Below are 15489 nucleotides of genomic sequence, written 5' to 3' on the forward strand. Positions count from 1 at the left end.
TATGTGTACGCACATGCGCATTTGTGTTTGGGGGCGAGAATGAGCAAGGAAATTCCTCTTTTCCAGTGAAATCAGAGGCAGAAGCCCAGTTTATAAAGAAGGTAAACTTGCCTCCAGCCCAGTGGAAGCAGGCCAGGAGTCCTAGGGGCCTGGATGTGCGCTCTCTGCATCTCCCCTTCGGGAGCCTTCTGAGCTCTCTAGCACCCAGCTGACATCCGACTCCAGCACCTGAATAAACCCCCCTTGCACATGGTAGGGTGCCCGAGGGGTCACGTTGACCAGCCTCTGCCTGGCCTCTTGTAAGCACAGCAGAGTCCATTTATCCTTAAGCCCTTTCTCAGAATGGCTACCAGGGAAGTGTTTCTATCCTCCCCTGGAAGGGATGGCTGATGGGGTGACCCACCACCAGACAAGTGGAGGAGGAGTAGGACAGGGCTTCCATAATTGGTGTTTTGCAGCCCTTGAAGTACCTGCTAGAAATCGTCAGCAGCAAGACTCTGTCCTGCTCTCCCTGGGGCTGCATACTTTGGGCAGAAGGCTTGTGTCTATATACCCTCGTACCTCCAGTGTTAGTTGAATAAATGGTTAGCCGGCCTACACACACCCTTCCCAGGCTTCTGCATGTATCTTCTGGCCTCTTCTAACAGTCCCCTGGGTCCCTCACTTATTCCCAGACCCTACAGCTTCCATGGGGAACCTTTCACTGTTGATGATGCTCACTGCCAGCAGCTGAAGAAAACACATTTCATGGCAGCCTTACTCCTTGTTGGATCAAAAAAGAAACCCATCCCACTGCTGACCCTGAGCAAGTCATTGACCAATATGGACTTCAGTTGCCTGATAGGGAAAAAAACTATAACTACGTATTGAATACCTATATAGTCTGAAGGCAGGCAGTTGGATCAGATTGTGATTTGAGGCTCTTCCCTGCTATAATAATTTTGGTTTCTTGAAAGTAGGATTGGAGGTTATCTTAGAGACTCCTATGCTACAGGCAAAAGCCGCCACTATGTGCTAGACCCAGTATCCTGTATCATCTCATTTAAATCTCTCAGCAACCCTGAGACTATTCTCTATTTTATAGGTGAGGAAACCGAGGCTCGGTCAACACCACCACATGGCAGAGCTGAGATTAGAACCCAGGCTTGCTGGCTCTGGGGCCCATGCTTGCTGAGGCCACTGCCCAGTCAAAAGGGCTTTTATTATTGTCTCAGCCCTGTCTTTCAAAGGTCCGATTGCCACTGAGAACGGCAAGTTTACACAGCCAGTCCAGGGAAGCCAGAATCCCCACTCCACAGCAGTGGCTGAGCCAGGCAGCCCAGAGGTCCCAGAGATACGTGCAGAGGGAAGCTGCGGGGGGGCATGTGGGCAGGAAGAGGAGAGAGCCTCGGGAACGGTAGGGACAGTGCTGATGGCTCTGATCATCCTCCAGAGGAGAGAGGAGAAAACCAACCCAGCAATCTCTTGTCTGTGTCTACAGCTCTTTGCTTCTAGTCCCGTGTTTTTCTGTATGTGTTCATCCCCCGGACTCTGCTGTTCTCTGTCTAGGTCTCTTTCTGTCTTTTGTTTCTTATGTTCCTCTCTCTTCTCTCTCGTTGTCTCCTCCTCCCAGCCTCCAACTGAGTGTATGATGCTCCTCACCCTCACACATCAGCCTCTCCACTCAAGGGGCCTTTGAGATGGACAGGAATAGACATACCCAGGAAGGAACCACAGACCTGCCAAACCTCAATCACAGATCAGTCACAGTCAGACATCCCTGCACCCCATGCCCCCCCTCCCTTTCCGTGGGCCCTCACCACCACTTCTGAGAGCTGCTGTGCAGTCACAAAGGGTGCTTGTTAGAGTGTGGACTCCCTGGACTCCTCCCCAGGGACCAATTCCCCAGGCCTGAGATGTAGCCCAAGCTCTTGCATTTTTAACCAGCACCCCAGGTACTGAGCCACAGCTCGTGGGGATTCCAGCTCCACCTTCTGGATCCTCTTCCTACTTCCACGCTTGATGCGTCTGTGGCTTCCCAGCATGTGCCAGGCATCACACACAAATGCCATATGTCCTACTAAGCCCAACGCCTCTACTAGGAGGCCTCGGCACCTGCATGTTGCTGCTGGCAGCTACGCCCCTGTGCACAGGAAGTTGAGGCCACCCGATTCCCAGTCCCCTTGGCATCCTAGCTGGGCTCCAGTGTGACCTGCATTTACTGCCAGAACACGTCTCTATGACCTTTCTCCCAGAAAACAGGAAAATGCAGGTAGAAATGGTGAGCCCCAGCTGTTCCTTGAGCCTACAACATCACAGCCTGAAGGGCTTGCTCTTATGGAGAGTCAGGAGATCCCACGGTCTTGTCCATTCCATTGAGAGTCGAGGATTTTATTCATTATGGGCTCCATCTGCCGGTCTGCTGCCTGCCCCACCAGCCCCAAGCAGGACTCTGGAAGAACAGCACCAGGGATTGAGCTGGTCAAGGACCATGTCGAGTCCCTCACCATCTTGTTCAGTTGTCTAGAGCAAGCTCTGGTCTTCATCGCAGAGCCTGTGTTGGTGGAGGGATGGCATGATTAGGTTTTCCCATGAGAATGAACTCTTTTTCCCAGGCCATAGGCCGGATTGGCTGTGCTCTGCGAACGGGTCAGTCATTCCTTCTCTAGCAGGGTGGCATAAGGGGATATGAGGCCGACAGTGGAACACATTTGTCTGGGGGAGATACAACGTCCAGCCTCCAAACAGTGCAGCAGCTCATAAACCTTAGTGTGCCTAAAAATCACCTGTGAGTCCTAATGGAGATGCAGATTCCTGAGCCCTGCCCCACACATTCTGAGTCAGTTGATCAAAGTAGGCCCCAAGATTGAGCATTTAATAACCATTCCTTCCTTTCTGCTACAGGAGGTCTGTGGACCACACACTGAGAACCATAAATCTAGCGGATACACGAGGGCAGCCCACATCATGCATTTGCTAGGGCACAGCCTTGCTTGATGGAGCCCCTTCCCTGTCAGATCCTGGGACCTTAGAGTGGGCTCACTCCAGGGGTTAGAGAGAGCCATGCCTGGAGCCAGCACACTGCTTAGAGCCCATCCAAGCTGCCCTCCATGCAGGATCTCAGGAGAGTACCTGAGAGATGGGCCTATATCCAGTGGTTGCTTCTAAATGCAAGGATTTTGCCTCCAGGGAGATAGTTACTGAATTGGGCTTTAGTATCAGATATGAGACTTGCCTTGGTGCAGATCTTTGCTCCCAAGTTCCAGGACACTCCACCACACTCCCTGCATCTTCTCTGGGCCTTCTGGGCTCGTTCTCTCAGGTTCTTTTGCCAACTGTTGCTGGTCCATTCAACCTTGTTGTGCTGTTCATACTCAGAGCTTAGTCCTGGGCCCTCCCTTTTTTCCCCCCACTATATTTTGCCCTAAGGCAGTACATTTGTTTGTTAGGTCTGCCACACCAAAGTACCACAAAATAGGTGAAATGTATTGTCTCACAGTTCTGGAGCCTGAAGTCCAAGACCAGAGTGCTGCCAGGATTGTTTCTTTGGAGGTTTCTCTCCTTAGTTTGAAGGTGGCCATCCATACATGAACGTCTACCATGACTTCACACGGTCCGCTCTGCATGCATGTCTGTGTCCTAATCTCCTCCTATAAGAACACCAGTCATGTTGGATTAAGACTCATCCATATGACCTCATTTTACCTTAATTCTTTAAAGGCCTTATCTCCAAGTACAGTCACATTTTGAGGTACTAGGTTATTAAGACTTCAGTATATGACTTTGGGGGTAAGGGGACACAATCTGGTCCATAGAAGATGGTCATCTTTTTCATGTGGTCATCATGTGATGGGGGTCCCCCATGTTTACAACAGCCCACCTGTTCAGTGTTCATACGCACACATCCATAAGGGAACTCTTCCCTTCCCCTGGGCTGCTCTGCCCATCACTCTCCCATCCCGACAGAGGCCATCTCAGATCCATTCAGTTGCTAGTGACAGGGCCCTCACAGTCTTCCTCTTAACTCCCTCGGCCTTGCCCCTCATCCAGCCCATGACCTTTCTCTGTCTGCTCCGTCTGAAGCACACCATCATAGCCACCCCAACTCTTGTCCCTGTCTCCCATCCACAGCCTCTTGCCCATTTTCCTCACAGCAGCCATGATGTCTTTAAAATGAAAGAGGTCCCTGCTGTGATTCCCCTCTTGGAATGTTCTTTCCCCTGTGTTTTTCCTGGCCAACTCCTACCCATCCTTCATATTAGCTTAAATTTCTCTACTAGTCAGGAGAGGCCACCTGCTGCAGGAAACAACCCCCTAAATTTCTATGGCTAAATACAGTAGAAGTTTTCCTGGCTGACAGGCAGCCTTATGTGTGTTTGGTCATTCAGGGACCCAGGCTCTTCCGTCTGTGGCACGAGCTCCTTTAGAGCCCTCCAGGGAGCAGTGGGGAAGATCCACCAACATCTCTTAACCACCTCAGCCTGATGCGCATCCTTTGCTCACCTCCTATTGGCCAGAACCTGGTCCCATGCCCCACCTACCCAGCTGCCAGGGAAGCTATGAAAGGTCCAACTGTGAGCCCAGGGAGCTCAGTACAGCACAGGCTAACCCACAAAGCCACTTGCTCCAAGAATCCCACCTGCTAGTCTAAATTGGGTCTCTCCTGTGTTCTTTTCCACTATTCCGTACTTTTTATTCCTAAACCTTGACACACAGTATGTTCATTAGATATTCGATATTTGAGTACTTTTTTAATGTGTGTCCTCCCCCACCCTCCCCAGCAGAATGTGAGCTCCATAAGTGCAGAAACAAGTTCTGTTTTGCTTATATCTTTATCCCTAGTGCCAAGTGCCACCAGGTTCTCGTATGAGGTAGGCACTAAGCAAATATTGGTGGGTGAGTAGGGGCCAATGGATGGGAAGGAAGGAGGGAAAAGGAGGAGAAGGGAGGGCTGCTTGGGTGGAATTCTAATTCTACCACTAATCCTCCAGCATTAAATTATTTAACTCTTAAGCGCCTCAATTTCCTCATATGTAAAGTGGTAAAAACCATTTTGCTGTGCAGGGTTCTTGTACAAATGAATGAAGGCAGTGTTACCCATTTCCTAGCACAGTGCCTGTTATATAGTAGGTGACGAATATAGCAGTTCCTATAGGATCATATGTGGGGGCCATATCTCCCCCAAAGATCATAGTAAAACACTCCCAGAAAATTCTTGTGTGTTTGTGGATCTGCATGTACATCTTCACACGTATATGCCTGTGATTCTTCATCTAGGAAGATGGAGGCTGGATTCCCCCTCGTGCTCCCCACTCATGCTTTCTCTTCCTTCAGGTTAAAGTTAAACAGTAAGAGGAACCAGCTGGTGAGAGAACTGGAGGAAGCCACCCGGCAGGTAGCAGCTCTGCATTCCCAGCTGAAAAGGTGAGCAGTGGGCCACAAGTGTGGCCTTGGGACAGCCAGACACCAGCATCCTGAGGTCGCCCAGGCTCTGCCCTTCCTGGGTCCTCCATGGCTTGAGTGTGGACATTTGGAAACACAGGGGGCAGCTGGTTAGGCTGGTGGACTCGAGGCTGATGTGGCATGGCCAGGGCAGGGTCCCTCACCTGTCTGCACCATGGTGCCCTCAGCCCTCCTGACAGCACCGAGAAGACCCCCCCCCCACCCCCCCCGGTCAGGTGCCATTCACATCTCTAATATCTGCCCACCTGCTTTGCCAACGCAGAGAGAACAGGCCTCAGGCCTGGGCCTCAGTGGGCAACAGCATATCGCTGGAATTTAATATATTTTGTTCCATCAGATATTTTTAATCCTTGCCTTCTATTTGTCGTAAATGATGCTGCTTTTCCAATCCCACTTAGGGTGTAAAGTTTCCTTTTAAAATAAATGTGTTGAAGAGTAAAGAGTGAGTTTATTTGAAGAAAAATATCAAGAAATAGGGCTGGATTCATACAAGAAAACATAGTGTAAAAATGGACTACGGCCAGTGGAGGTTTGGCAAACGGGAAAAAGTGGACTTTTAAGGCCGCTGACTTGGATTGGAATCCCCCTTCTGCCACTTTCTGATCATGTGGCCTTCTCAGGATGCCTTTTTAGTGAAATGGGGGTGCATGGTCTCCCCTGGAGACTGTCAAGAGGGTCCAACAAAATTAAGTGTTCCGAGCAGCCATAGGGCTTCTCAGAGCCAAGAAGGAGGTTCAGGGTGGCCCATTTCCTTCTGTGTGTCCTCACCCTCTGTTGTCTTCGTGCCCCCAGCCTCTCAAGCAGCATGCAGTCCCTCTCCTCAGGCAGCAGTCCTGGATCCCTCGCATCCAGCCGGGGCTCTCTAGCCGCCTCTAGCCTGGACTCCTCCACCTCAGCCAGCTTCACTGATCTCTACTACGACCCCTTCGAGCAGCTGGACTCGGAGCTGCAGAGCAAGGTGGAGTTTCTGCTCCTGGAGGGGGCCACGGGCTTCCGGCCCTCAGGCTGCATCACCACTATCCATGAGGACGAGGTGGCAAAGACCCAGAAGGCAGAGGGGGGCAGCCGCCTGCAGGCCCTGCGCTCCCTGTCTGGCACCCCGAAGTCCATGACCTCCCTGTCCCCCCGCTCCTCACTCTCCTCTCCGTCCCCGCCCTGCTCCCCTCTCATTGCTGACCCCCTGCTGGCTGGAGACACCTTCCTGAGCCCCCTGGAGTTTGACGACCCGGAGCTGAGTGCCACTCTTTGTGAACTGAGCCTTGGCAGTGGCACCCGGGAGAGGTACCGGCCGGAGGAACCAGGAACGGAGGGCAAACAGTTGGGCCAAGGTACAGAGGGGGACCACGAAGGGGGGGGGCAGGGTAGGAACTGCACTCAGGCCTGAGTGCAGACCCCAGTGATAATTAGGGCCATTTACCGACTGCTTTCTATCTGCCCAGGCTTTACGTGTATATCAGTCCATTTATTCATTCAGGAGACATTATTTTTACGTACTCACTACGTTCCAGGTCCCAGGCTAAGGGTTTTTCCATGATGGATCCATTCATTCAATTGATATTAAGCATCTGTTAAAACTAAATGCCAGATCTTGTGCTAATGGCTGTACATGGATTCCTTCATTTATTCAGTCAGCATATGGGCCATGCGCCAGGCACAGGGTGACTCACAAGGACACAGTGTGGAAGACTGGCAAGCTCCAGGTCCCTGTCCCCAAGACGCTTACATGCCATTGAAGGCACAGACATTAACTATACAACCAGACCAGTAAAGGCCCTAGGAGGAAAATAAAATGGGATGTGATGGGGCCTCTCAGGTGGGGGTGGAGCTGTCAGTTCAGACTGGGTTGTGAAGGAAGACGACATTTGGGGAAAAGTAAGAGCAAAATCTCTGAGGCCACAGGTTAGAGGTCACCAGCAAACCAGAGAATCAGGAAGGGCCCAGTCATTTAAGGCCTGGTGGGCCATGGTAAGGAGTTTGGATTTTATCCTAATAGCAGCAAGGACCCATATGACCATTTGAAGCCAGGGAATGACAGGATCTGGCTCCCACTCTGCATGGGGTCAGAAAGAATATTTTGGTATAGATTGAGATTCAGGTAGGAATCTCTAAAACAGAAGATGATGATGGTGACAGTTATGATTTATTAGGAGAAAAATTCTTTAGCAGCCAGCATATATTATAATAGTTACATTTTATTGGGGTATGTTGTGTGACGGGCTGTGTGGTTTATACAGTGAAATAGGTTACTTCTGTTGTGCCCATTTCACAGATGAGGAGACAGAGGTTTAGAGAGGTGATATTACTTGCTATGGGTCCCCCAGCCAGCAAGTGGGAAAGAAGGGATTGGAATCTGGGTTTTCCTGACCCCAGAACCCAACCTCTTTATTGTCACACTCCTCTCAGGATGTGAGGCAGCCCTGTGTGTTTATTCCTGGGACACTTCTGGTGCTCACTGGCCCCACCACGCCCATCTGATGTGAAGGTCAGAACTGTGAGCAGGGTGCCCTGGGGCTCCCAGGCTTTCCTGGCCATGATTTATTGAGTATAGGTATACAAGATACGGTCAGGACCACCTGCCCAGAACCCACACTAAGACATGTGCTGGCTTCGTGCGCATAGGGCTCCTGCTCCTGGCTCCTTGTAACGCCAGCTGGAAGAAGCTAGACCCATCTCAGCCATAAGGCTCTGGCCGCTATGCCCAGAATTATCTCTTCGTGTGCAAGGGCTGGTGGGAGCAAGGGGGGGGGCGGGGAGGGGGGAGACGAAATTTCCTGGTTAATTAAAGGGTCTGCTGGGTGATTGCCAGCCATTTCCTTAGAAGAGGTGCCGAGAGATCCCTGGGGCTCCCTCATCAGGAAGGGAGTCTTGCTGAGTGCTCTCAAATAAAAATAAAAACAGGCTTCCTACTACAGCAGGTGGCAAACTTCAGAAAATTGTCCCCTGGAGAGGAGCGAGTGCAGGTGGAACCTGTAATGAGGCTTCAGAAGAGCTCTTGACATTCTGTCAAAGGCTGGCAATAAGCCAAGTCAGGGACCCAGCAAGGTGCTGGGAGTGACCCTCCTTGTCTCCCCCAGAGTGTCCTCGGTGCTTGTGGGCCAAGGACCACACATGTCTCAGGATGGCATTCCCTTCATGCCATCTCCAAAAGCCGTCCCTGCCGTGAGCGATGCCAGGCTGAGCTCGACACTAAGCAGGTTATGTGATTAGTGCCGCTGTTCAGTCAGCAGACAAATTAATCTCCTTAAGTGGTTTAGTGAAGGGTGGAGATGCATGGGTCTGAAGGCGGGAGGTCTCCGCTGGCCGCAGCAGGCATGGAACACGGGTTGGGAGAGCTGCACCCAGATGGCCACTTTGCTTCTCCCAGGCTCAATGTCACCATCCCTTTCCCCAGCCTGGCCCATCCCCAGCCTCTTCTCCAGGCTGCCCCAGGGCCTGGCACACAGCAGGCAGTCAGAAGTGCCAGCTGTGAGGTTGAAGGGCCTGAATCTGGTCTTGCCCTCCCACTGCATGGAGCTCAGGAGCCTTCCTATCCATGCTGGTAGCTCTGAGCCTGGCCTGCCACGCCTCCAGCGCTTGTGACTTGAAGAAGGAAGGAATGTGCAGCATGAGCCAAGTGCCTGGTCTGAGCCCTGGGTCGGAGACCTTTGAGGCCCTCCGTCAAGGGGAGGGAGCTGGAGAGCTGAGTTAGGAGTGGAATGGGATAGGCAGAGCAGGAGAGCTCGTGCTGAAATCTTCCCTTTTCTTCTACTTGCCCCTCCCAAGGGTCCAGCAGTTGTTACTTTGCCCCGCCCCACCCCAGGTGTGTAGGGATTGATCTAGAAGGCATCACCATAGTGCTGGGAATGACCGTTGCAATAAGGATAGTGGTGCTGAATTTTACAGCGTTTTCCTGCACCAGTCTCTGTACTGAGGACTTCCCTATAATGTCTCATTGAGTCCCCCCCAGCAGCCCTACCAGGTAAGTGTTGTTATTCCCGTTTTACAGATAAGGAATCCAAGGGTTCGAGAGGTGAAATCCACGTCCCAGTGTCATGAAGCCGTAAGTGGTGGAGCTGAGATTTGAACCCATGCAGTTTGGCTTCCAAGTCTGGGATGCTAAACACAGAATCATCCGCTACCCCTTCCTTCACCCCAAAGGAAGGCAGGACCTTGCTGTCGAGTTCAGTGGTGGTATTTGGCAGGACTCTCTTGGGGCAGAGGGTAGGTCATAAGTGTGTGTTGCAAAGACAGTGTCCTGGTTTCTGAATCCTGTCTTGCCATCCTTCCTTTCTCCAGCTGTGAATACAGCCCAGGGGTGCAGCCTGAAAGTGGCCTGTGTGTCAGCTGCTGTGTCAGATGAATCCGTGGCCGGGGACAGTGGTGTGTATGAGGCTTCTGTGCAGAGGTGGGTCCCTGAGTCTTGACTGTCTCTGGGAAGTCTGAGTATGCAGAGCCTGGGCCCCCTCAGGTATGTGGGAGGAACCCACAGAAGGGCATGGCCAGGTGACTCAGCCCTGTGTGGTATAGGCTGAAGATGCAGACAGTGCTGCTCCTCCTGGCTGGGGGCACTTCACATTCGCGGGAGTGCCAGTTCCACGATTGCCATTAAGGAGCGTATGGCTGGGGGAGTTCATGCTGGAGGAAGTGCAGCCCCTTCAAGACAGGAATCCTGAGCAGTTGTGGGAAGGCGGAATCTGCAGGGAGTCTGAGCTGACCCAGACTTTCCTCCTTGAGGACCCGACTGTGCCCTCCCAGAGGGAACCCTGTTTCTGGAAGATGACTTTGGCCCCAGGTGACTGCAGGGAAGCCTGACCCTCCTTCTTCCCTGTGTTGCCTCTCAGACCGGGTGCTTCAGAAGCTGCCGCTTTTGACAGTGACGAATCCGAAGCAGTGGGTGCAACCCGGGTTCAGATTGCCCTGAAGTAAGTGACTGGGAGGGCAGGAGCACATGGGTGGTCAGCCGCATCTTCCCAGTTTTGACCTTCATGGCTGCCTAGGGGAGAAAGGCAGAACCAGCAGGACCTGCCGACACTTGTGGCCTCCTAACTAAAGAGGGCCAACCCTTTCCCTCCCTCTCACCTCCACATTTTACCAAAGAGAAGAATGAGGCTTTGAAGACCTTGTTACTTGCCCCAACTCACTGAGCTGGCCAGTGGCAGAGCAAGACCATGACCAAGACCTCCTGTGCCTTGTTTTTTGGGGCCATTGTTGCTGTGGTTTTTTGGCTTACTGTCCCATTGAAGTTTCAGCCATTGGGGGCTGCAGCCCAGATTTGTTGTTCCTGTGTTTTCCCTTGATGCAGGATGGCCACAATATTATTTTTAGTAGAAATTGCCAATATTCAAGTATCAAGAGATTTCACACAGCACAATCTTCTGGCTTCTCCTTAAACATTCAGACTGATAGGGGCACCTGGGTGGCTCAGTTGGTTGAGCATCCCACTCTCGATTTCGGCTTGGGTCATGACGGCACGGTTTCATGGGGTTGAAGCCCCGCGTTGGGCTCTGCGCATTGACTGCGTGGAGCCTGCTGGGGATTCTCCCTCTCTCTCTGGCCCTTCCCCGCTCACACTCTGTCTCTCTCAAAATAAATAAATGTAAAAAAAAAAAAAAAAAAAAAAACGGAAATCTAAGCTGACACTTCATTTAAAAAAAAATAAAAATAAGAATTCAGACCGGCAGGTCTGAACCTGCATCCCTACATGGCCCAAAGCACTGGGCCTGTGCTCTCAAGTTCCCCACAGTCCCCCAAGCAGCCAGCAGCCACGTCTGTGATGATTAAGAGAGAGAGAAATGTGTTACTCATATGTGCTCCATATGTCCCTCTCCATTTCAGGTACGATGAGAAGAATAAGCAATTTGCAATATTAATCATCCAGCTCAGTAACCTTTCTGCTCTGTTGCTGCAACAAGACCAGAAAGTGTGAGTATGTGGCTGACAGGGTTTGTATGAGCCTCTCAACCTCTGCGGCCATCCCTGGGGGCACTCTCCTGCCCTTGCCCGCTGCACCATCGGGCCCCGTGCGTATTTCATCTGTGTGGCCATGATGCACAGTGTCAGTACTGTGAATGTGGATGTGGATACAGGCGTGATGGCAAACTCGCTGACTGGAACGAGAAGCACTGTAGGCAGTTTCAGTTCCTTCACAAGCACATTGTGAGCACCTACCATGTGCCAGCACTAAGAGCGGGGTGGTGAGCAAATCCTTGCCCTTTGAACTTGAAGCCTCACAAAGAAGAGGGTCATGGCCCCTATTATCTGCTCTAAGCTCAAATATTGCACACAGAAAGAGGCCTGAAATTCTCAAGAGCCTGCGCCTGTCACTGTGCTTCTATTGGAAGGGCGTGATGGGTATTACCTTACAGTTGATTATACAGCAAACACCTGTGCTATTTGCCTGTTGGCTCTTGCCTTGGCAGACCGGGTTTACGTTTCATTGCATTCACCTGCCTGCAGGTTTCTCCTTTAGATGATAGGCATTGGGGCAGCAGCAGGAGCTTATATTTCTGAGGTCTGTACCCGGCCAGCATCTGAGGCTGTGACATGTGGGAAAGGGAAAGACAGGAGGAAAGCAGGACAAACAGAATAAAGAAGATTAGACACTAGGGTTGTCTTTAGTCATTTGCTCTTACAAACAGTGCCAGAACAAGTAACCTTCTCCATATCTCATTGGTACTTGTACAGTGGTATTTGTAGAAGAGTGTCTAGAAGCAAGGTGAATGGGGTCACAAGGCCAGTGCATCTGGAATTGTGTTAGGGTTGTCACATTCCCCTCTGCAGGGGCGGTAGCATTTTGCCTTCCTACCAGCAGCTGTATAAGGATTCCTGAGTGTTAACAATCTTGCTGATCCTTCTGTGCACAGAAGTTTGCACACTGTTGACCTCAGGTTCCATACTCTTTGAGGTTCTAAGGATTGGAGATTTGGGAGAAGGAAGAGCAATTGTTATCCTTGGGGCCTTCTCTGCTTCCCTTACAAATATCTGCATAACCGCTTGAGAAATTACAAACTCCTCCACTGTTATTGTCTTAGGGATTTGCGGCAACAGTTTAGCCCAACACATTATCCCAGACCCAGGCTGACTCAGGCTCTCCTCTGTCTCTCTCTAGGAACATTCGTGTAGCTATCCTTCCCTGCTCCGAAAGCACCACCTGCCTGTTCCGGACCCGGCCCCTGGATGCCTCAGACACTCTCGTGTTCAATGAAATGTTCTGGGTGTCCATGTCCTATCCAGCCCTTCACCAGAAGACCTTAAGAGTTGATGTCTGTACCACCGATAGAAGCCATCTGGAGGAGTGCCTGGTGAGGGCTGTGCCTGCCTGTCTGTCTGTCTGACTGTCCAGCCGTCTGTCCTTCTGGAGATTGGCCCACCTTGTATTTCAGGGAGAAGGCTTGGAGAAAACACAGGCTGTAGTGTGAAGCTAGTCTTGGGTTCCAGGCAGGGACTGTTGCACAGGTGAACAGCATTGGCACACTCATTGAGAGCAGGGGGCGAGGAGGCGGGAAGCCCCTTTGTCAACCATGGAACTACAGGGCTTCATCCCTTGTGCCCGAGGCTGCGTTGCCTATGACTCTTTAATTCTCAGTCTCAGTTTCCTTATCTGTAAAATCCAGCTAACACTGCCCACCTCACAGATGGTTCTCTGAGGATTAAATGAGGCTTAAAGCTGTGTTTCTGGAACTTGAACATGCACACAAGTTACCTGGGGCTCTGGTTAAAATTCAGATTCTGATTCAGCAAGTCTGGGGCAGTAGTGGGGGCAGGCACCAAGAGATTCTGCATTTCTGATAAGCTCCCAAGTACTGCTGATTGCCGCTGGTCCCCATAGCAAGGATGTAAAACAACAGTGTGTCTGCACATACTAGATGCTCACTGACTATCAGTCCCCTGCTCTCCTCAGCTGGGGTACAAAACAGCATCATTGCCATTTATGTTGTTGATGTTACTACTGACAATAATGCAATAGCATCCATAGATTGAATGCAGTTTATGTGGTGGACATTGAGCTAAGCCCCTTATGTGTAGTTTTTCTATCTGACCCTCACTAAAATCTTATAAAACAAGTACTGTTATATCAGTGAGGAAACCGAGGCAGAGAGAGGTAAAAGAACCTTCCCAAGGTCACACAATCAAGAAGAGCCATGAGCAGTTAGAAGCTAGGCAGCTCCCCTTCTGCAGCCCACCCACATCAGCCCCTTGGTGTTTGTACCAGCGTGGTGCTCCCTGGAACCCACAGGTAGGACAGTGACTGAAGACTGGTGAGCATGGTAGATATTGGGCACCAGAGCAGAAAGCTTTTCCAATCCCAGGCTCTTCTGTGAAACATTTCCTCAGCCCTGGGAATTCCTCAATGAGAAGAGACTCAATCCTATTTTCTTCTCCTAATTGGATGTCTTTTATTCCTCCTTCCTAATTGAAGTGTGGCCATTGCTGGTTGCCATGGCAGCAGCCAAAGCGCTCATCCCACTGTGGCTTGTCTCTGTCTGTGGCCAATGGGAAATCTACTTTCCCGTATCCTGTGGGGATATAGAGTGTCAGGCTGCCGTGTTTTGGTGGCTAGAGGAGTAAGCGAGGAAGTGAGACACTAGAAAGGCCGTGTGCTCCCACGCGGTCTCCCTACACTGCTGGGTTTGGGGAATCCCTGGTCTGCTTTGAGCTGCTTAATCAGCCAGGCTGCCACAGTGGTACCCATCCTGAGCAGCGTCTGTTTGTAGTACTGGGCTAAGAAATCTGCATGCAGTGTCTCCCTTAACGCTCACAGCAGCCTGAGGAAGAAGCGTTAGGATTGCCTCCACTTGACAGATGAAGGATCAAGACGCAAAAGGGCTAAGTAACCTGCCCAGGTCATCCATTGAGTAAGTGGAGAAGTCCGCTTCCTGGTTGCAGCTTCTTTACACATAGCCTTCATACTGTCCCGCCTCTCAGGTGGTTACCACGTCCCCCCTGTCCACAGACCTGGATTATGGGTTTGGATGAACACGTGGCCTGCCTTGCCCACTCTCTCCGGCAACTGTTCTACTGAATGCTTTAGCATGGCATAATCGGGGTCACAGGCTTTCCAGCTGCACCCTGTTGTCCACTCCCTAGCTACTAAGCTCAGTGCCACTCAGAGCAGGTTCTGTTAAGAAAGCCCACTTCCCAGGCACCCCTCCTATTCCATAGTTAACCATTACAACAAAGAGGCTTTTTTCACCTTGCCGTCCCCACCTGGGAAAACCCAGCCCTGTCAAAGTGAACTCTCCGTCCATGCACTAAAACACAGCCATGCCGTATGGTCTCGTGTTAAAATTGTGGTCACAAACCTCACATGAGCCCTAATGCTACTCAGCACTGGTACTGCCTTCCCCTTCCCAGGGGCAAATTCTTACCCTCTCCCCTGTCCCCAGACTTCTGGCCTCTTCTCCCACCCTCATACTCCCCCTGCTGAGGGCCTTGCTCCCCACGCTTCTTGGGTTCTTGCCATTTCTCCTGGCTCTGAGGTTGGCGCCCCCCCACTGCCATGTGAGGCAACTTCTCACTACCTGTTATTTTCTGGCTCTTTCCTCTCTTCAGTCTTCACTCCTCTGCTGGGCCTGGCCTATCAGTACACCAACAGGCTATTAATTCTCTTAAGAAACAAAAAAAAAACAAAAAAAAAAAAAGAAAGATTTTACCCATTTCTCCCTCCAGCTACTACTTTGTTTCTTTCCTTTATAGCAAAAGGTGAAATGTTCTCTCTGTAACCCAGTTCACGTGGGATTTTGCCGTCATCATTCTGCTAGAAATGTGCTCCCCGAGGTCATCCGTGGCCTCCTCGTAGCTAACCCCAGTGGCCACTTCTCCATCCTCACCCTCCTTGGCCTGTCGACTGTGTTTGGTTCAGTTGCTCCCAGAATCCTCCTCGGCCTCCTTTGCCCTGACTTGGCTTCCCCAGCACCTCACTCTCAGTGTTCTTCCCTCATCACTGGCATCTCTGTCTCCTTGGCTGATTCTTCTCATTTCCCCAACTGCTGTGTGTCAGGGCTCAGGACTCACCCCTCTCCCCTTTTCTGTTTGCATTCACTGCCTTGGTAATCTCATCTCATTCTC

The 15489-nt window shown here is 51.2% G+C and overlaps 1 protein-coding gene across 4 annotated transcripts in view; it reads left to right on the forward strand.

Moving 5' to 3' along the window:
* WWC1 (WW and C2 domain containing 1) overlaps positions 1–15489 on the forward strand; it is a 153996-nt gene that overhangs the window by 109635 nt on the left and 28872 nt on the right. For all 4 annotated transcript variants that reach the window (XM_019450242.2, XM_019450243.2, XM_019450245.2 and 1 more), the window contains 6 exons: positions 5314–5403; positions 6235–6770; positions 9718–9826; positions 10263–10343; positions 11257–11343; positions 12530–12722. In XM_019450242.2, the coding sequence (XP_019305787.1) occupies positions 5314–5403; positions 6235–6770; positions 9718–9826; positions 10263–10343; positions 11257–11343; positions 12530–12722 (1096 nt within the window). The remainder of the gene's footprint in view (positions 1–5313; positions 5404–6234; positions 6771–9717; positions 9827–10262; positions 10344–11256; positions 11344–12529; positions 12723–15489) is intronic.

This window comes from Panthera pardus, unplaced genomic scaffold (assembly GCF_024362965.1).
Source record: "Panthera pardus isolate Hobbes unplaced genomic scaffold, ASM2436296v1 HiC_scaffold_2, whole genome shotgun sequence".
NCBI lineage: Eukaryota > Metazoa > Chordata > Mammalia > Carnivora > Felidae > Panthera > Panthera pardus.